This window comes from Platalea leucorodia (assembly GCF_965183815.1).
Source record: "Platalea leucorodia genome assembly, chromosome: 4".
NCBI classification, from domain to species: Eukaryota; Metazoa; Chordata; class Aves; order Pelecaniformes; family Threskiornithidae; genus Platalea; species Platalea leucorodia.
This window is the reverse complement of record NC_138826.1, coordinates 110,603,223-110,624,469: the sequence shown is the minus strand read 5'-3', so window position 1 is coordinate 110,624,469 and position 21,247 is coordinate 110,603,223. Positions and strand designations below refer to the sequence as shown.

The window sequence follows — 21,247 nt, the reverse complement described above, 5'->3', positions numbered from 1 at the left end:
AGAAATAGCGTGGCCAGCAGGACCAGGGAAGTGATAGTGCCCCTGTACTCGGCACTGGTGAGGCTGCACCTCGAGTATTGTGTTCAGTTTTGGGCCCCTCACTACAAGAAAGGCATTGAGGTGCTGGAGCGTGTCCAGAGAAGGGCAATGAAGTTGGTGAAGGGTCTAGAGAACAAGTCTTATGAGGAGCAGCTGAGGGAGCTGGGGTTGTTTAGCCTGGAGAAGAGGAGGCTGAGGGGAGACCTTCTTGCTCTCTACAACTACCTGAAAGGAGGTTGTAGTGAGGTGGGGGTCGGTCTCTTCTCCCAAGTAACAAGTGATAGGACGAGAGGCAATGGCCTCAAGCTGCACCAGGGAAAGTTTAGGTTGGATGCTGGGAAAAACTTCTTCACTGAAAGGGTAGTGAGGCACTGGAACAGGCTGCCCAGGGAAGTGGTTGAGTCCCCATCCCTGGAGGTATTTAAAAGACAGGTAGATGTGGTGCTTGAGGACATGGTTTAGTGGTGGACTTGGCAGTGCTGGGTTAACGGTTGGACTCGATGGTCTTAAAGGTCTCTTCCAACGTAAACAGTTCTATGATTCTGTGAGTCTATAGGAGTAGGTGGTAAACAGACCACAGAAAGCAACTAGGCTCACGTTTCCTATAAATGGCTCCTATTTTCATTGCTACAGAATACCAGCGGATGCAGTAGTGCTGGAGCTGTCTGCCACTAGAAGTTACAGAGGCAATACGTTACAGAAGTCCACTCTTGACTCTAAAGAAGCAATTTATTTTCTTTCCTTTTTAAGCGATGTCTTAGTGGTTTCAAGACGTGCCCCATAGTTACGGAATTGTGAGATTTGGTGAATAACTGTTCAGCATTCAGCTTATTTACCACCTTTGATCAGTCCTTTCCTCTCTTACTCTTCTCCTCTCCAGACTGAAGAGTTCCAGCTTTTGCAGTGTCTCCTTAAGAGTACTCCATCCCTTTCATCACTTCAGTTGCCATTCTTTAACTGTTGTGTCTTAAGATGAAGAGGCTGAGTTCATGCAGTATCCAAACTGTAGGTTTGCCAAAGCCTTATATAGAAGACAAATTAGGCCTTCCCTGTTATCCTCAGTACACACTACAGTGGAGTTTTTTTGGCTGATGTTTTGCACTGATGGTTTTCCAAAATCACTGGTTCTGTACAAGATCAGTCTATGTGCAGTCTTGACCTGAGCTGCCAAGTTGCATGCTTGGAAGGGACTCTGTGAGGTCCTTGTGGAGGAGTCTTGCTCCCAAGCAAGCCCCATGACCATGCACTAGGAAGGAGATCTGGACGGCTCTGATCTGGGGTTTTTTTTTGGTGACGTTTTACAGTTGCTCCCACAGCTGGGAAGTGGGAGTGCATTTTTATCGCCTGTGCTGGTTGGCCTGGCTGTATGCACATGTAACGTCCATTTTGTGTCTAGACTGATGTTGCCTGGTTGAGTGGGCTACTGGGGACAGTGGAAGAGGACAGACTTGGACCCGTCCCGTGCTGAGTGTCTGTTAGGTCCATAACAGCAGTACAAAGCAATGAGTATTGTTTTCTGCTATTCACAGATAAAGCTGATGCTTCAGGATACCGTCTGTCTCTGACTTGCTGCCTTGAAGAAGTCATTTGAGATGCAAATTCCCCATGCTTGTCTTTGAGCACAGTACAGGTTTTATACGATTAACGTTGGTGTAGGCCTTTAGGCTTTCCCGTGAGAGCAGGCATGCCTGGGCTGTAGGTCATACACCAGAGAAGGGGGAGAGTGATCCCATCATTGCTGGGATTCCTGGAGAAGGATGAGAAGCCGCCTTCCTCTGCCTGAAGGTACCCATCATCCTGCCCTATTTCAGAGTAATGAGGATGGTCCAGGGTCTGATATGGCCTACTGTGACTTATGAGTATGTGTGTTTTACAGAAAAAAGAGTTTGAAGGTCTTTGTTTATCAATATTAGTGTCAACATCTGTGTCTTGTTGGATTGTGGACAACAGCAAATCTCTAGCAGCTGTGCCATTGCTAAGCTAAGGTAGTGTGACCTGTCTGCTTGAACGCTCTATTCCCATTTAGATATCCTAAGGATTACACTAGCCCTTTTAGCTTGGGTATTGCACTTGGGGATTACATTCAGCCAATTATCCCCTTTATCTGAGTGTTTTTCTAACTAGTCTTGCTAATATTCCAACCTTTTGGGGTCAGTCAGGAATATGTAAGGTGACAACAAAAAAAGACTTTGAAGACTTTCCAGTTTCTACCCAGAAGAAGAAAAATCAGGTTGCCTACGGTTTTTCCTTAACTTATGCTCCATTGTGTGAAATTCTTTCTCACTGCTTTTTATCTTTTTGCACTTTGCTGTAAACATTTTAAAATACTTTTATTAGGACTACAGGCGAAGTATTGGCTGACACAATCAAATACATAATAGACCAAATTTACGCCTGATGGAAACTTAATTTTATTAAGCAAAGTTACCACAGAAAGTCATCTCTGTGTATGTCAAAAAAAACAAATTTGCCCTACTTCTCAGCTAATTTTTCATACGATCTTTAAATAGATATGCATATAAACATGTTTGCACGTACTCTCCTTTTTGCTTACAGAAGTGAGCTACTAATGAAAATCAAATCATGGAGTGGTGTAAGAAGGAAGAAATTATTTTAATAGTTGCAGCATTCAAAAGTATTCGTGAAGTAGATCAATACATGTAGCTATATACATGCTGCAACAGATTCAGCAAGGAGAAAACAGTGAGCTGACAATCCAGTTGTTTTTGGTTTTTTTTTTGTTTAGTGAAGAACATGGGCTTCTTTCATTGAATTGTTCACAGGGAGGTGGGAGGAGTGGAAGAAGAGGATATTTAGTGGTTTTGTTTGTCATGGTGTTCATTGTCTGTATGTCTGTTTAGAAACATGGTGGCCTCAGCTGAAGTTTTGCACAGACGCACTTTGGGACAGCCCAGCATTTGGTACAACAGCTGAAGCTTATGACATTTTGCTAGTGGAACAATACATAAATAATTTGGAATAGTCTTTGTGAGCAATGCTTGTTTAGTGTAAATTGTGGGCTGTTGCTGCCTTATTTTGCAAATTGTGAGCTAGCTCCATCACACAGAAAAGAAAAAAAAACCTAACAAAAAAAAAATTAGTTTTGCAACAACACCTACCAACAAGCTGTGACTTATGCAAACCTTTTTATTAGTATCATTGTGAGCTGTTTTTAAGAGGAGAAAATAGACAATGCTTCTGCATAAGCCACTATTCCTTCTGTACCACTTATCTTGGTTAACCCTTCCTGGCCTCTTGTTAAATGACGTCATCTTCCACACACGCAATGTTTTGAGCATGGCTGAATTTGTCCATTGAGAAGATGCCTCAGCTTGAGATTGCTCTGGAAGCTGGAAGCGTTCCCTCCTGGAAGGACCCTGCCAGGCTGGGACTCCACACAGGTAGCAAGAACCTGAGACCTGGGTCAAAAGTTCCTCGCCCGGCTGCCGTGCCGTGCTGGGATTGCTGACATACATATGTGATTGCTGACGTACCCAGTTGGCTGAACTTCGTGTATGCCTTTATTTTTAACTTAGTAGATTTGGTGACAGGCTGCTGCTTGTAAAGTATCTCCTGTCAAGAGTTTATTTTTAATTTTTTTTTTTCTGCCCATGAACATTTAGGTCTTGTACAACTTTGGGTTGATGATATTTCTTCTGAAACCTTTTCTTTTGTTTCTGAAACTACCAGTTTAGGACACTGGCCATGTAAAGTGTGGGAGTATCTGGTGGGGAGGACAAAAGGCTTCTGAAATGTTTGGTGTTTTTTAATGGGAAGGAGATGCAAACCACATGAAATTGTTTTGACTCAGTTTTGTGACAGCTCCTCGGGCTAAGAAACCATGTATACTTGAATGAGTAGTCTTTAAACTAGGCTGTGAAGATACCTTCTTTATGCTTATTTTTGCATTTTTGAGGTTGTAAGTTGCTTTTGATGGCAGCACATACACATTCACGTTGCTTTGAGCAGTAAAAAAGATATAACAGCCTTGACTGGCTTCCACAACAGCTGTCAAAAGAATGATGATGGGTTGCTTGTGAACTCAGTACTCAGAGTCAGCCTGTAGGAAAATTGCTTTTAATATGTCTGAGAACATCCCGGCAGCGACTGGACCTGTTGTGTGCAGCGAGTCCGGTCCTCACACAGTTGTTGGGGAGTCTCTGTTGATTCACAAATGCCTCAACTCGCAGCTGTGTTCAAGGCCAAAGATGCACAAAACCAAAATGTTTATTTAAGGTAAACGGCCTTCAGTGTCAAGGCTCCCTTAACTTTTGTGTCATACTTGCAGCTACAGAAATAATCCTTTGGTGTTGTTCTGTGGGGCTGCATCAGTGTATGCTGGTCACTTTTGAATGCTACGTGTCTATTAGTCATCAACAGCTCTAACAGTCATGCTTCCCTGACTTTGGTATATATTTAAAAAAAAAAAAAAAAAAAATTGGCACATTTGAGTTTGTCTTCTCCGTTGGCTGTACTTGCTCTGATCTGTTTTAGTCAGCCTGTGCTTTGAAATGGGTGCAGTCTCTAGTCGCATAACCATGACCTAGCCTCAGACTGGGGATCTGTTGGTGTTACAAATCACACCCTGTTTTCCTTGGTGGAAAGCCTGGTCCCAGAGGAATTCATGCAGCTTGTTTTCTTTGATGCAGGCTGCAGTTAGGAAGCCACATAGAAACACAGCCTTTTGTGTTGTTTTGGGGACCATTTATGTTTTCCAGCCTTTTAACTGATCTCTGGCATGAAGAGTGGTTCAGAAGCTGTAGGAAAGATAATTCCTCCCCTCTGTCAGTGGTCTTGATATACTGGCTGGTTCAACATGACCTGGTTTTGGAACTGAGCTTCCCAGTGGGTGTGCAAGCCTAAACAATGAATTCTGAGCTTCCTGGCCCAAATCTGTCTGAGGTGGCTAATTATAACCTGATTCACAGGTGCAGTAATGAGCTGTCATTAACCTGATGATTCGTAAAGGTCAGATTCTTCATGGGGAAGGAGTACCAGGCAGATGGCAAGTAAGATATTGCCAAAAAAATGAAACAAAATAGCACCAAGAAGAGCCAAAGCCAAACCGTCATGTGCTCCTGATGGAGCCCAGTGAGGCTGCTATCCAGAACTGCTTCTTGATGAGAATTTTTTGATTTTTTTTTTTTTTCCCAAGAAACATGGGGAGTAATGACGCTGTGCGGCTTCTGAAAATATATCCCAGCATGTCAAAGGAAGACCCAGCCTGAAGGCTCTGACGGTTGGCAGTGGTGGGATCCCATCTCGGCTCTGTCACTGGAGCTGTTCAGGTGTAACACCCCCCAGTGCCATCACACGACTGGAGCAGGTTGAGTAACTGGCTCCTGCCTGCGTGAACCTGCTTGTGAATGACTACCTCCCGTTCTTCCAAAATGTGTCTTCAGCTTCAATGAAACACGGTGGCAGTGACAGATTGAGGATGAAGATGCCCACCTCTATGGTGTAACCGTCTGATGTGCTGATAGAGGAAAACAAGACGCTGGTATATAATAGTGTGTGCAAATTTGCATCACGTTAATTGCTGTCTGTCTTTGGAGAGACAGAGCTGGAAATGGAGGAGATGCAAGGGTGTGGGGGAAAAAGTAAGGAGAGGAGGAGGTTTTAGGGTGGGGAACCCGTGTTGTATAGAAACTGGGGAAAAATAGCACAGAAACCAAAGTTAAACTAGAAAAAATAAACTGGTGGAATTTCAGGTGGCTTTTGAAAAGAAGAGTTGCTGCAAATACAGAAGCCATGTGGAAAAGTCCCGAAGAGGCATGAAAACAAGTGGCTTTGAAAGCAGAAACCATTGAATTCAGCTACTGCACACTGATAACTGTAAATCAGTAAATTATTTCTAAATGTTCCTTTTAGAAATGAAGGAGGATGTGGAAAGCTCATTAACTATGGGGAGTGCTTAGGAAGGAAGGGAGGTAATTACTTCTGTAGTTTCTCTGTCATACTTGTTCAGACTGCACAAATTCATAATGGCCTTTTCCGTGTGTAGACAGTACAGCAAGATCTTTCCCTAAAGTATTTTCTAGAGGAACAACAAGAGAGAGAACTATATATCCATCTATCTTGCTGCAATCTGCCCAGTACAGTGGGATCCCTCTTCCCGCTCTCCATTTGCTGACCAGCGTCCCGCTTGGTTCCCTTCCTGAGGAGCGAAAGATGAAGGGAACATTTGAAAGCACCTATGTTGTCTGATAAATGAGCGATAATGAAATCGCACAAACAACATGTTTTTGTTTCAAGCAATAATCTTTTCAATCATACAACTCCCTATCAAGTAAAGCTTGCTGCGGCTGGTGTTATGTTGTCAAAGCTGCTGCTTCATTAGAGGAATCTTTCTGTAGGATATCTGTGTGGCTGGCTGAAGACTTTTGGACTGAAGCCTGAAGTGTTCTCAAGACAGGTTGGCAGTTGGAGGCTGTGGATAGTGCAAATGTAATTTGAAGCCTTGCACATGTGCAGAATGGCAAAAGCATTTGTGTTTTCCAAAATCTGTTCACTTTTAATGGATGAGACTGTTATTCTTGACTCATTTTGAAAGATAAAACCAGTGATGCCTGCTACTTGCCATCTATTTTTAGAACATTTTTGTCTCAGTTTTTCAGACCATTATTAAGTTTTGCAAGTTTTTAAAAATATATTGTTAAAATTGGTTGGTATCTGTGCATTTCAAGAGCTTACGACATCGCATTTTAAATAATTCTTGGCACCTGTTCCTCTTATTGTGAAGATGAGTGGTGTTTGGCTCTAGTAACGGTGGCAGAATTCAAGGTTCATGCGTTAAACTGTGGTTTTGTGCTAGTATTGTGGTTACCAACTTGCGATACGGAATCCCTTTTCATTTATTACTGTGGGAAAAGTCGGGGCTCTGAAGAGTTTTCCTGGCAGGCGTTGCAATGAATATACAACACAAAGACATAAGTAATGCAACAAATTTGATACTAAATTATTTAGTAGTTGTAAGATGGAACTGAGCTGTCAGTGACAGGAAATGGCTCAACCACGCTTCTCCTTCCAGCGGATGGTATTTGCCTGGATCCAAAGTGCAACGTGCAATGAATATTTTGAATCTAGTGAAAGGGCATAAGTTTGGTTTTCTCTTGTGGTTGTATTATCTCAACTATAGAAACTGTGGAGGTTCCGGTGCTCCCTTTACCTAAAAGGGAAAAAATTCTTCATCTGTAGCATTTCACATTGCTTCCGTTTCCTTTGTAGGACAGAAGAGGTGCCTGCAGCTCAGCAACCTGCAAAGCCACAGACGCAAGCCAACGGAACAGGTAATCTCGGTCAGATCTCTACTAGCAGTTTGATTCAGTCGGATTTTTTTAACCCCTTTCGTTCGATCTTTAGAAGATCAAACCTTGCTGAAAAACTTGCTGGGTCTTTAAGCAGGCTTCTGAAGAAGCCGAATGTGAAAGACGATTTGAGGAGCTTCTTACCTCTCTGTATGATTCTGCATTTACCTTTTGTAGTTGACTTTGTACACCTCAGCAAGGAATTTATTTTGTATTGTAAAGCCTTTAGGAATGTAATGAAACCTGTTGCCTGACTTCATCGTTCTTGCATGCCTTGCTGATCCTTGACTTAGCAGAAAACAGATGTAATACATAGAAAAGATATTCTGTTTTGTTCTCAACTGCAAAAAGCTCTTTTATGCCATTAACCATATTACTTCTTCCTTTTCTTAAAAGAAAAGACATTCTGGAGAAGAAATACATTTAAGAGTTACTGATTTTTTTTGGACACCTCCACTGTTGTCTGTATTTCTCAAGCTGCTGCTTATTAGGAATTCAATAATGTAGTGATTTCTGGAAGAACTAAGGCAACAGGCAGATTCTCAATCTTTGAGTACACTTAAGCTTTCCTCCCCACACCTCTTGATTGAAACAACCACTTGGGATTTTAAATCCGTGGATTAAATTTGAAGTTGCTCCTCCTGTACTCCCATAATGTCAATATTTTCTGTTATGTGAACTACAACCTGCCATTTTTTTCTGTCTTGTACACTCTTTCTTTCTCAATACTAGCTTACTTTCTCAATACTAGCTGAAGTATTAGCATGTGGGAAGCTACTTCGTATTTTTTTATTTTCAAATGTGTTGTCTCAACTGTAAACTGCCACTAAATTCCTTGTTTTTCTAGGTATCACTGCCATTCTTTAATAAATACTTTGATTCTATTTTCTGAGCACCGGTTGCTTTTTCTCACATGCTTAAAAGCACCATTTTGGCTATTGTAGTTGGCTGATTAATCTTCCATGCCTCTGTTTAATCATATCTTAATTTTATAGAGTTCTGTACTAAGTTTGGTCCTGGAATAGTTGTGACCAGTGTCCTCTTCGTGACATTGCTGTATTGACCTACCTTTCCAAAGAACAGTCAGTCTGTTCCTTCTAGACAGTGATTTTCTGAGTTACGGGTAAAGCAAAAGGTGATTGTTTTGTTCTCACCTGTGCTGCCTTAAGGCTTTTACCCTTATAATATTTCCATATACCCATATATTTGTTATATTTTTCCACTGAAACTGACATATAGAAAGTGTGCATTGCTTCATAACTTTGCCATATAAGGCTTTTCAGGCAGTATTATGACTATATATTCCATATATACAAAGTGATATATACTGCATAACTTCTGTAGCCTGGCTTTAGAAAAAAAGAAAGTGACCCTTATATGTGTATATATACACACACACACAGAGTCTTTACAGCCTATAAATGGTTGGAAAGTAGTAGTAAAAATGCCTCTTGAAGAATCTTTTTCATCTCCCTTTCCTGTCAAATTTGTGTGACTGCAAGGTGGTTGGCCTGCTCTCTGCTCCAGAGTGTTTTGCTTTACACTTGCTTTTCTCGAGGTGACCCTTCAGCACAATAGGATCGCTGAGATTTACGTCAGTCTTTTGTTTACAGGAACCTCTTAACCAGAAAACGCTTTTACAGTGTTTGCTAAAAATTCTTCTTTGTTAGGATGTTTAAGTAATCTCTGTACTTCTGGTAATAAGATGCTTCCATGCGCCATACTGGGAGCAAAGCAGGAGTCACCTTTAGTCTTATTTTACCAGCTTAGTGCAGTCATTGCGCAGGTTTCTGTGCAATGGCAGAAGTAAATTGCATAGTGACTTTCCGTGAAGAGTGCTGGTGAAGGGCAAAAAAGCTGTACAAAGTCTGCTTCCCAGCGAAGCATGGTGTGTGGAAACAGGAGCAGACTCTGTATGAAGATGTATTCTGGTATGATCCTGATTCTTAGTGCTTTTGTTTTATAGATAAGCGTAGTCACACAGTCTGTTCGAGACTCCAGAAGTGGTTTTGTGACAAATTTGGAGAGTATGTTGAGGACTTCAGATTTCAGCCAGAAGAGAATACAGTGGAAACAGAAGAGCCACTTAGTGCTAGAAGGTAAATCTCTAGTGTGATTGTGAGAAATTGTTGGCTTCTTTACAAGTTGCTTTTTTTCACTTTTTTTTTTTTTTAAACAACCTTTTACATGCTTTGAGCAAGTGTTTGCATAACAAGTAATAAAACTGAAAGTACAGATCTATCTCAAAAGGTTTGTGAATGCTTTGGCCGAAACATGAAATTTGAAGTTTATCTGCTGTCTGAGGTAGAATAGGAGTTATATTATTTACCAGGTTCTGTCATATGCCTCTTGAAAACTGTGGAAAAAGACTTAATGAGGCTGGAGAGCTTTTACATCTCAATTTGTGGTTTGATGCAATGTAGGCTGTATTAGTTACTAGAAACACATTTCAAAATAGGCAAGAATGAAGCTTTATGCACAAACATCTAATTTATAACTGAGAGCAGTATTTCAGGGACCAAATGTACACAGCTGTGCACTACTTGCCTATTTAACAAGTTGCTTTTATCCGTCATTTTTCAGGTTGACTGAAAATATGAGAAGATTAAGTAAGTACTTGGCGGTATTTTATTTTCTGGAAGTAAAAATAGTTCTTAGTAACCCTATTGGGAGGATTGCTGCATTTTAAAATACAGTGTTTTGAAATACTTCTGCCAGTTCATAAGCAGAAATTATTCTGAAATCCTGAGTTAGTGTTTGGAGTGCAAAGTAACTTAGAGGAGCAGTGGTAGAAGCTTGCCTTTAATGTTGAATTGCATAGGGTATCTCTGAACCAAAAACGTAATGTTAATTAAAATGTGTAAACGTGTAATGAATGAGAACGGAGTGTTTGTCCAATGGCAAAAGTAATAGTGTTCATACACTTATGCCTGAGCTGCTTGTGGTTTGCTTGCTAGTCTATTAGCTTACGGTTTCAAAGAAGGAGGGGTTGGACAATACATACCCTGAGTATGTCTTGCATTTCTTTTTGAGTATGTCTTCCATACATTATTATGAGTATTTCTTTCTGAGTATGTCTTGCATACATTATTTTGGAAGGTGGAGGATGCAATATGGCAGGTTAAACAAAGTAGTTAAGCCCTCCAAAAGTTCTGTGCAGCAAAGAATTGCTAGCCTGAAAAAAAATGGCTGATTTGTGCTCCAAATTGTTAAATTATTGTAGGGGGGAAGGTGAAGTTGAAATAAGGTTCTGTAATCTCCATGTAAGGTCAGTTTTATTCTCCTTATTCTAATACTGGTATTCATTCTAGTTTAATTTGAGAGAATACTTATGACCTGTTCTCCATGGTAGATGTGCATTGCCCTCAGAACAGCTTTAAAAAAAGCACGATTAAGCTTAAGCTTTGAGTAGTTCTTAACTTCCACTAGGTGAGCCACAAAATCTAGATCCCTGTTGTCCAGGGGTACCTGATGACCACCTGGAGCTCCCGAGACCCTTGGTTGCTCTCAAGACCCCTATTGTCACCAGCAGTTTCCAGGTGTTGACCTTCCCTGCAGGTTCAGTGTAGGATGGTGGAGCAGCACTTGAGTCCGTGACCTCCTCCAAGTGCCTTGAGCGTGCCCCTCCATTTACGTCATCTGATGCTTTGGTTGTGCCACTGATGCTCAAGGAAATCTAGTCCTAGTTGTTTAATTACTTCCCATAGGGAATGTATCCAGGATAGCTGAATTTCAAGCCAAACAAACTAGGACAGCAAGTCACAGGCTGCCTTGAGAAAAGCTTTCAAAGTTGTGAGCTGTACTGCAAATGAGGGTGGGTGCTCCTGGAGCCCCCTGTGCAAGTGGAGTCTTCAGTCTTCTCAGCAGGAAAGGTAAAACTGGTGTGTTTCAGCAGAGAAAGCAAAAGTCTTCTTGCAGCAGCCCTCTCCTGTTTTCTTGTGTACCCTAGTTAGTTTGCCCAAGTGGTAAAAGAGCTTAGAGGAATAGGAACGGTAAAGGGCAAGTGTTTTTCAGGGAGCTGGGGAAGAGCTCCTCTTGCTGTCTCTGGCTTGCTGTGGGCATCTGCGTGTGGGAGTGCCACCTCTCCTGGGACAGGTTTGTCTCCCGTGCAGTGACAGCGAGAGCAAAGGTCTGCAGACGTGGGAGACAAATGTTTTCAGGGAGCAAGGTCCTGTGTCTCTTGGCTTAGGAAGAGTAAGCAGCAATGTGCTGCCAATGGATAGACTCCTGCAGAAATGTAGCCAAGAGAGATCTAGCCTGATTTTAAGCTAGCTTGGTCAAGCAGCAGCAAGTGGTTCCTTGGTGGCTTGGATTCCAGGCAGGCCAATTTACCTTGTTTTACAGTGGGATGAACTGACCTGTGCGGAGGTCTCTGGGGCAGCATGAACAGGGCTCAGAACAGGCTGGTATCAGCATCCAGGCTACCCTTGTAAAGGATATTAATTTTTTTTTTATTTTTTTGTCTATACTTAAGAGTTTAGACATAACCTTTGTCTTGAATAACACTAGTTTTTGTAAATGCATTCCTTAACTAATTGTTCAGTTACATCAGTGGGTTTCATTTTTCTTAATTTGGATAAGCCTTTTTATGATTACGTCTTGAATATTCCTATTAATTTTCTAATTTGGTTGTTTGTCATTTACAAGTTATTTAATCACTGCCAGCTTATTCTAACAGTTGTGTTTTTTCTCCGCTTCTGTTTAGAGAGAGGTGCCAAACCTGTTACTAATTTTGTGAAGAATCTTTCTGCCTTATCAGACTGGTATTCTATCTACACTTCTGCTATTGCCTTTATTGTAAGTTATTCTATTCCTCTAGGCGTAGTAAGAACTTTTAAAATGTATTATTTACTGAAATTCATTGAAACTGCCGTACCTGAGTAGGGGTTGTGCTACAGTTTAAGTCAAATCAAATAATGTAATTCCATTTAACACACAATACCAGTAGTTGTCACTTCAATTATATTTCAAAGCCACTTAAATTGTGTATTCTGGGTTTATTGTAGCATGGTTTGTAACTGTTAAAATAACTTAAAACAGTCTGGGCATTGTTCTCTCATTTCTTGTTTCCTGTCTCCCAGTCCGGTAATTTGATGGTCACTTCAGCCTCTGCAAAGTCTCTTTTTGTCTAGGGCTGATACGCTGATAGTGGCTATGTTTGATAAGAAGCTATCATTCACCATCAGTGCTGTTTGCCATTCATTAGGACCACACTTACTGATGAGAGACAAAAAGCCTTGATTTGAGTATCATTTAATGTGCAAACATCGGGTCTGTGAGCTAAATTCAAGCATTCCCATACTATGTAAGGAGGTTTGCATGCCACAAAGTGGCATAACTATTTAGTGGAGTTTTGATTTGTTTTGCTTCTAATTGTTAATGAAATGATCTAAATTGTTTTGGTCACGGTGTATATGAAATATTTTGATATGGAAGGAAATTATTACCGGTAGTTGTAGCTGAATGAACCTGTTTGGTGAAAATGTCACACACCTTTTCATTAAATGATCCCCCCCTGTAAGTTATAGAGCCCTATTTAATGCTATTTTGCACGGCACAGCTGAAGGAATATTGAGGAGGAGACTTTCCCTTCCTGGTGCCCTGTGTCTGTCCCTTCTCCTAATCTACTGATTTTTCTCTTGCCTCTCCTGACAGACCCATTCTTCAGATAAAGCTGAAAGAAGGAACTTCAGCTGTTGTTCAGAAAACTCTGGGACCTCAGAGCCAGAGCGATGCTTCATTTTTGGGGTTATCAGTAAAAAGCCTAACATATCTTGGCAGGGAAGCTGTAGTCTCTGTATTTTCAGAATCTGGGAAAGGGACAGAATACCTTTTGAAGCACTTTGTGTTTGTACTTGTTAGGTAAAATAAAACCTCCTTTCCTGCAGTCTTTTTAAGCTTGGTAAAAATATGGGATTTAATTGACCTGAAATAATAGAGTGAGAGTTTATCCTGTTGCCCTGTATGGGGCTAATTGTTATAACTCTTCTACTGTACTGTTGCTTCAACTGCCCTAGGTGAGGTTAGACCATATCATGGCCACGTAGCAGATTCACAGACTTTAGGGTTTACTTCCCCCCCTTCCCCCCCTGCCCCTTCATGTAATTACAGTGTTGGAAATACTCAAGCAGCTGAGAACTAGTTAAGTTTCATGTCTGGAGGTCTGGTTCAATCTTAGTTTCGACTTTACATTCATGAATGCAATGCTGTTATCAGTCATGGTGTGGCTAAAATTTATGAATTTTTGTGATCTGAATTGCATGATTCTGAACCCAATAGTACAGTGGGAAATGATATTTCATGCAGCTCACTGTACTCCAGTTTATAATCCACATCTCTTTTTTTTTTTTTTTTTTTTTTTTTTTTTTTCTTTTTTCCTTCTTAATCTGCAGATTTACATGAATGCTGTATGGCATGGCTGGGCCATTCCTATGTTCTTATTTTTAGCAATTTTGAGGTTGTCCCTAAATTACCTCATAGCCAGGTATTTACTTAAATACTAGATTATTCTCTTGTAATGCTTTGCTTGAAGGATGTTTTATTATTCTTGCATTGAGTTGTAAACTGTTACTTTTTCTAACGTTGTGGGTTAAGTCTAACAAAGTGAAATTCAGACTCTAATATCCTTAATTTCATTGCTCAATTTCTATAATTTTTTACTATGCTAAGGAATTATCTTCATATCCTGTGACTTGAGTCATCATAAATGATGCTACATGTTCTCAGAGAAATCCCTCAACACGTTAAAATTCTAAAAAATAATTCTGCAGCATTCAGAGTAGTTGGAGAACGTCACCTTAAATGTTGAAGCCTGCTGCTTTTCCCTGGGGAGAATTTTCACCTAGGCCTAAAATTGCAATTTTGCCTTTTTCAGTAGCTCTTGGCATACTTTATCCAAAGTATCTTCCATTTGTAAATTAAGTCTCTCTTAAAAATGAAGACTTTTTTTAAAATGTACATTTTCTGTACTGAGAGGATCTTTTTAAAATGCTATTTCAGGCTGATGGTGGTTTTCCCCCTTGAAATGGTGGAGAGGACCTTAATGTGCATATTTTAAAATAATTTTCTGACTTCTTAATTGATACTTACTATCTTACACTCTATTCTTTGAAAATTGCCGGTAGAAAATAGGCTCCTGAATAAGTTGATATAATTTTGTTCACATGAAAAAACAAGAAAAAAATATTCCTAATAATTTAGTCTGTGCGTGTGCACAAAAGTTCACTTCTGTTGTAAAACCCGAAGCAGTGATTCAGTGTAGTATCTACCTAATATATTTTTTTTTTAAATGTATATACCTTTAAAGCTGTCTGTGGTTGGCCACTTGTGCTTTTGTTATGTTGTGGGTTCTTCATTAATTCGGGGATTGTTCTATTATTTTCTTAAGCCATAGTGCTTGCTGCAGAAAACTACTTTTTAACCTCTTACAAATAATCCATGTTGGCAGGTGGAGAAGAAGTACTTGCTCTCTTTAACTATTTCCATAACTTCTAGGGGTTGGAGAATACAGTGGAGCATTGTGCCTGAAGTTTCTGAACCCGTGGTAGGTCTTTGATCAGTTTGACCTGTGTGCCTACATTAAAAGTTGCACCTTTAAAACATGCCTCTGCATTTATGTGGGTAGTTGTGAAGGGAAGGAAGAGCGAGGTGCAAATAAAGAAACTACAACTTTTTTCTTTCTCTTGAAATTTAGAAGTCTTCACTAACAGCACTCTTAGGTTTGGGTGTTTCACCCTAAAATGTTCCAAACTTGAATCACATTTCTGGAATCAATGTTAATATGCCAGCTTGGGACAAGTTAGATTGTGTGGGATCTTCAAGAAGCCTTGCATTCTGTTTTCCTTGTAACATTTTGAAATTAATGTCTGCATACCCTGCCTTAAGCAGGAAGGATTTTAAATGTTAATGTAAGATGAAGCTCTTTGAATTTCAAACCTTTCACTAAGATTTAGTGAGACCTTACTTCCAGGATAATTTTTTTACTCTTAAAAGGCCAATAATCTATTTAAATAAATAAATGAAAAATTTATAGATGTAAAACTTCTAACAAAAATGACATTTCTGTGCTAGACCAGAAATAGGTCAGATTAAGTGTGTGGTCATAGACTGAAAGTCATTGTAACTGTGCTGCTCCGAAGACTTACTATGTCTTTCATAGCCTCATATTAATATGTTTGCATATACCGTGGAGGAAAAGCATGGAGAACTAAAGATAACCAACAATGAAAGACATAAAGAGTAGACCTGAAACAAGGGAGGAACTTGGTAAATTTAGAGACTGTTTAAAGTGAGAGGACTATTGCCAAGAAAGTTGAGGGGTCGCCTTGTCATGAGGAGTTTTGTAAAATACGAGTTTCAGCTGAGCTGAAAATTAATGGATTGTCTCTTTCTTGCCCAAGGAACCCCCAAAAGAGGACCTGACCGTGTCTGAAAAGTTTCAGCTTGTTCTAGACGTGGCTCAGAAGGCGCAGGTACTGTGCTGCTCTTGGACCTCTCTGGTTGCCTCCTTAGAAACAAGGAGGTTCATAGTCCAAGTGATCAAAAGACATTATGCAGCCTATGAAAACAAACACTCAAACAAGCAATACTTTTCTTGCATAGGGATCTTTATCTATGAGTAATAGAGATCTCAGTAAGATTCCTGGAGCTTCTGAAATGGCACAATGCTTCAGGGAACTGGTTGAGGTTCTCCAGTCACAGCTCTGAGCGAGGTCTGGAGGGGAACAGAAGCAGCTTTTGACAGTTTTTCCCCACATGAGTTTCTGATAATGTAGATCAGGTGGCAATGTACTGGAGTGTGGATCCATATCCCAAATCTGCTAGTCGCAAAACTGGTGTAGGAGACCCTATTCCTTCAAGATATAGCTGAAGGCTACTGTCTGTTCAGCTGTGTTAATTCAACAGTTTGTACAGCATCTCTGAAATCGCCTGTTTCAAACAACACCACCGCCTCCACCTCGGCCCTGAAATCTGCTGCTTGTGTGGGAGAGGGTGAAGGAATGTTTTCTCCCAGCTCCATCAGTTTGATGAGCTACCCCAGCAGCTGAGTGACTCCACCATCCAGTTGAACTGCAGCCTTGTGCCATATCTAACAATGTGCCGCAGCTAAAGTACCTTACCTCTCTCTTGCCAACTGTGCACGCTTATCTCCTTTCTTCTGGTGGTGGTGCATATCTTTATATGAACACCTTTGGAAATTTATTGGGAAGATGAAATTTACAGGTGCTGTGACAGCAGGGATCAGTCAGAGAAGATGGGTGAATAACCCTCTTAGTCCTGAGCAGGGGTCAGTTTGCATGAACAATTGTTGGAATTACTTGGAATCTAGTAACTCCAAGGGTGTATTATAAAAACCTGATAGTGGGGTGTTTCCAAAGAAGCTAACAGTCCAACAATTGATGAACTCAGTAACCATTTCCTGAAATTTCAGTGCTCGAAAAGTGTGAAGAAACTTCCCATTTTGTTACCTATTGACAGAATCTCTTAACTTTTGGATTGACAGCTTAATTTAAAATTTTTGCAGTGATGTAAACACTTTCCAGTCGTGACAGTGGGGTCAAATAGCTTCTTCACTTCTGACAATCAATCATGAGTTACAGAACAAGGTGTTAAATGAGATGGAAGTCATCGAGTATTGCTATTCTGTTCTGTATTTACTCGGTTGTGAAGTACATAAATGGCTAGAAATGAGTATAAAAAAAAATCACTCTGGGAATTGCTTATTACCAACAGAGTAAGATAACTCTGTTGGTTTCTGTTACGCGGACAAAAAAAACAAAATAATGCAGGACTTGGTTTTAATTCTCTTGCTTCTTATGCAGAACCTTTTTGGCAAGATGGCAGACATACTGGAAAAAATTAAAAAGTAAGTTATCTGGCATGAGTGTATTTTTCCTCTTTAAACAAGACTTGACCAATGTCTGGAATGCTAGTAATAAAATTTTGTTTCTTTTTTGTTCTCAGCTTGTTCATGTGGGTCCAGCCAGAAATAACACAGAAGCTCTACATTACTCTATGGGCAGCTTTTATTGCATCCTGCTTTTTGCCCTACAGGATTATTGGGCTTGCAATGGGTAAATGCAATAAATAATTGACCTGTTACAGTCTGGACTTAATGAGTTAAAACTTAACGTGATCTTCAGAGGGAGAATTTTAGCGTTTAAGAAAGAAAACCCTGCATTAATAAATAATGCAGCTTTTTAAAGTATTTTCATTGTGCTTGGCATTGTTTATCATGTGCATTTCAAAAACCATTGCTGAATACATAATATAATAGAAAAAGACTGGATAATGCATTTGTTCCTTGAAGAGGGAAAGTTTATGGTGAGGCTTCTGGGAAGTGCTATATTTTGGGTTTTTTTCACTCATACATCCTTGCAAATGAAATATGTGGGACCACATAGAAGGCACAAAGATGACAGGGTTAAAATGAAAGGGTTAAGGGGACTACTTGTAAAACTTGGAGGGTAGGCTGGACAAAATGAACAAATTACTGTGAGTGAAGTTGCAGATGCTGAAATCTCAACTGGGAATCAAGAAAAGAAGGTTCTCACTACAGCATGAGACTGTCTTTTCTCTAAGATATGAAGCCATGTCCTGTGAACCAAGAATTCTAATTTTTTTTTTTTCATTAAAGTAATGATATCATCAAATGAGTATTACTTTTAGTGGCACTGCACTTCAAACTGTGTTAGCTTGAACATAAACGTAGGTTTGCTGACACAGCAGTTGAATTAGATGTGTGAGGAATTATTTTTTTTATTCTGACTATTAGAGATCTGAATTGCATTCACTAAAGTTTTGAGGGAGTATTCCAAGTCCTTTTTAATCTGGCAGAATGCAAGGAAATATCTTGTATAAAATAAGAGGGCATACTAGACTGGAAGATAGGGTTTAATGTAGTACATGAGAGCCCTCTGTTGCCATTTAAATTCTTGCAAGGAGCTGCACAGTTTAATGCTCTGGTGTGTTTTCTGTTTTGGAAGTATATCATGTTTTCAGAGTGCTTCTGGTAATAAGGAATGCATGTTTGAATTATTTTAACGTTCTTCTGTAATAGAAAGCGATGTAAATGGTTTAAAAGAACTGGGGATAGGGAAGAAGGAATCTGGGCAGGGGAGGAGAAGAAAAATAATTTCCTGCCTTTGGAAGAAGAATCAAACTATTAAAACCAAGAGAATGGTTTAGCATTATGACTGAAGATACTTACAGAATTTGGTTTCATTTATGAACTTGTTAGAATATGATCAAAACAGTAATGTTCTTAATGCGCCTTCAACATGCATACTAAAATGACCTTTTTTCAGGACTCTATGCTGGAATCAAGTTTTTCCTTATTGATTTTATCTTCAAACGATGCCCCAGACTAAGAGCTAAGTATGATACTCCTTATATCATCTGGACAAGTCTCCCGACAGATCCTCAGCTGAAAGAAAGGTCTAATGCTACAGTGTCGAGACGGGTAAGGCTAATAAATCTTTCTGTCCCTCTGCTCCCAACATCTGAAAATCAGATCCCTTTCTCCCTTCCCCTTTTCCCCAGTGACTAGAGCACATTAAAGGGAAGGTTAATTAAATCCTAACAGTCAATGTGAGTTCTCTTTTTTTTATTATTTTCAAGATCCACAGAATTTTTATATGGATTCTGTTTCTTGTACGAAAGGAATCTATTATCAAAATGTGTATATAAACATGTATATATCGTAGAAATTATATGACACTAAATGCACAAAAATAACACCATCCATATTCGTATCAATTTCTGTAACATACATTCTGTGTGATTTTATTGTCAAAATTTAGTCTTTTTGTGTTCCCTTTCTCTGTTCTCAGACATTCTTTTTAGTGGAAATTCAGCTGCTTGTGTAGATTGAAGAACAACTAGTTAAAAAAAAAGGCTTGAGTATAATATGCAGCTTACTAATGGGATAAGCATTAACAGAGGTAATAAAGTAGTTTACAGACTTAGGCATTATGTCTTATGGTTATTGGTATTAGATGACCTTTTAGCATAGTGGTGCTAAATGACTTTTTCACCATGTTGGTACTCCAACAGTAAATTTTTCTTTTGTTAAGATCTCGTAGTTAAATCTTTAAGTGTTTTGTTTTGTGCATCTTTGCAGATTGTTTTGGGGCCTGACACGATAACTGAAAAGCAAGTCACGCTTCTCCATATCCTGAATTTGTCAATGTTTATTAGTTAAAAAAAAAGTAGTTGTAATAAAACTTCAGTCTAATCCAATTTTAGCATTTACTTAATGCCTCTTATCACAATATCTAATTACATTCACAGGGCATCTGAGTACTGTCATAAGCTTCTTGACTATAATGTGCAGCACTTAGCAATAACTCAGCCTGGGTACAAAACTGGAGAGCAAAAGGGATAAACACATGAACCCTCGGTAGTTAACCTGTGAAGAAGAAGAAGAAATACGGGGTTCTGGGGGAGATGGAGTAGTTGGTGGTAAAATAACTGCAGCATAATCTGAGTGTTTCAGAAGGAAGCAAAAGACAGTCTCTGACAGAAAGTGAGTCCTTTGCTCCTATTTTCCAGAGGATGAGAGAGGCAAATGAGTGCTTGGATGGAGCTGTCTGTAGCCTGTATTTCTCTTGCTTGCAGAAGATGGGCTTAGAAATTTCTTTGCCTCTCGAGCTTACAGGTTATCGTTCACATACTGTGGTGGTTGTGGCAGCTTCTTGCTGGGTTTCTCTAATCTGCCTTAGAGGTGGAAAGGCTCTGAACTGCTGAACTTGAATCCATAAACTTAGAGAGTAATTATCCCTTCTGGCTTTTCCTTATGGCTTAAGGTTTGACAAATAGACCAGGGTTTTAGTACTACTGTGTCTGCTGTGACAGTCTTGGTTTGTCTCCCTGGAAAGGATGTTCAGGACTGCATTATCTTCTTCCAAATGTCTTTGAGAGGAGACATTAACTTGGTCTCAATAATTTTAGACAAACTTTCTTACCCCCTGAGAGATTTCTGGGAACGTCTAGTATAAAAAGTAGATTTTTATACAAAAAGGTAAAAACCAAATAGGTTTTTAATTTTTTTCCTAGAAAAGGCAGAGCCCAAAAGCATGTAGTGCCAGCGTATGTGCATTTGCTCTGGCTTCTTATCATAAAACAGCATACCAGACACCATAAACCAAGACACAATGCAATATTCATTGCCTATACCACCACTCTGACCCCATGTCCTTAGACAACAATCCCAACAACAGTATCTGATGGGTAAAGGTTGTATGTCAAAAGCTGATGACAGATCAAGTGAAAAGGAATACCTCCAGATATTCCTACCTCCAGGTTGTTGGTGACGTTTTTAGGCAGTCAGGACTCTTCCAGCATTACAAATACAATCACTTCCAGTTAGATTTAAGGCTTATCAAAATTGGATGCAATGCTTTTCTTTTAGTAATCGACCATAGCTTGTCTCAAGCCTGGGTGGTTATGGATAAATTAGCTGCTGCTTTTAAGGGCAGAGGAAACATTTGCCTGTTTTAGGAAGGACTAGAAGTAAGGGCAGAACTTTCTCACGTCTTCAGCCACTGGATGGGATGTTGTACTGAAGTTTAAACACCTTTTTTAAATCTCTTTATATAATGGGTAGGTAGGAAGCAGTGTAGCAGAGAGAAGGAATAATCCTCATTCCAGCGCAAAAAGCATTAGACTTCTTGCCCTGACCTTTTGTTTGTTTTGGACCATGGTGCTTCACCTGGTTACGTGCATATGGAGCAAATAACTTGTCTAAGAAAGCCTTCCAAAAATTCATCTGATCTTTACTTGCACACAAATTGCTGGAGAAGCTATTATTTTCCTTGGTTCCAGGGGCTTGATCGTTGCTAAGGGCACAGCAGAGGGGCAGTAATTGAAGCAAAAGTACAGTTATCATCAACCATTTGCTT

General features: G+C 39.8%; 1 protein-coding gene across 1 annotated transcript in view; it reads left to right on the top strand.

The window, feature by feature from the left end:
• GRAMD4 (GRAM domain containing 4) overlaps nt 1–21,247 on the top strand; it is an 82,261-nt gene that overhangs the window by 53,927 nt on the left and 7,087 nt on the right. Inside the window, exons 5-14 of the mRNA XM_082308548.1 lie at nt 7,267–7,328; nt 9,313–9,445; nt 9,930–9,955; nt 12,052–12,143; nt 13,739–13,830; nt 14,841–14,889; nt 15,746–15,817; nt 17,168–17,211; nt 17,310–17,419; nt 18,653–18,807. Of these exons, the coding sequence (XP_082164674.1) occupies nt 7,267–7,328; nt 9,313–9,445; nt 9,930–9,955; nt 12,052–12,143; nt 13,739–13,830; nt 14,841–14,889; nt 15,746–15,817; nt 17,168–17,211; nt 17,310–17,419; nt 18,653–18,807 (835 nt within the window). The remainder of the gene's footprint in view (nt 1–7,266; nt 7,329–9,312; nt 9,446–9,929; nt 9,956–12,051; nt 12,144–13,738; nt 13,831–14,840; nt 14,890–15,745; nt 15,818–17,167; nt 17,212–17,309; nt 17,420–18,652; nt 18,808–21,247) is intronic.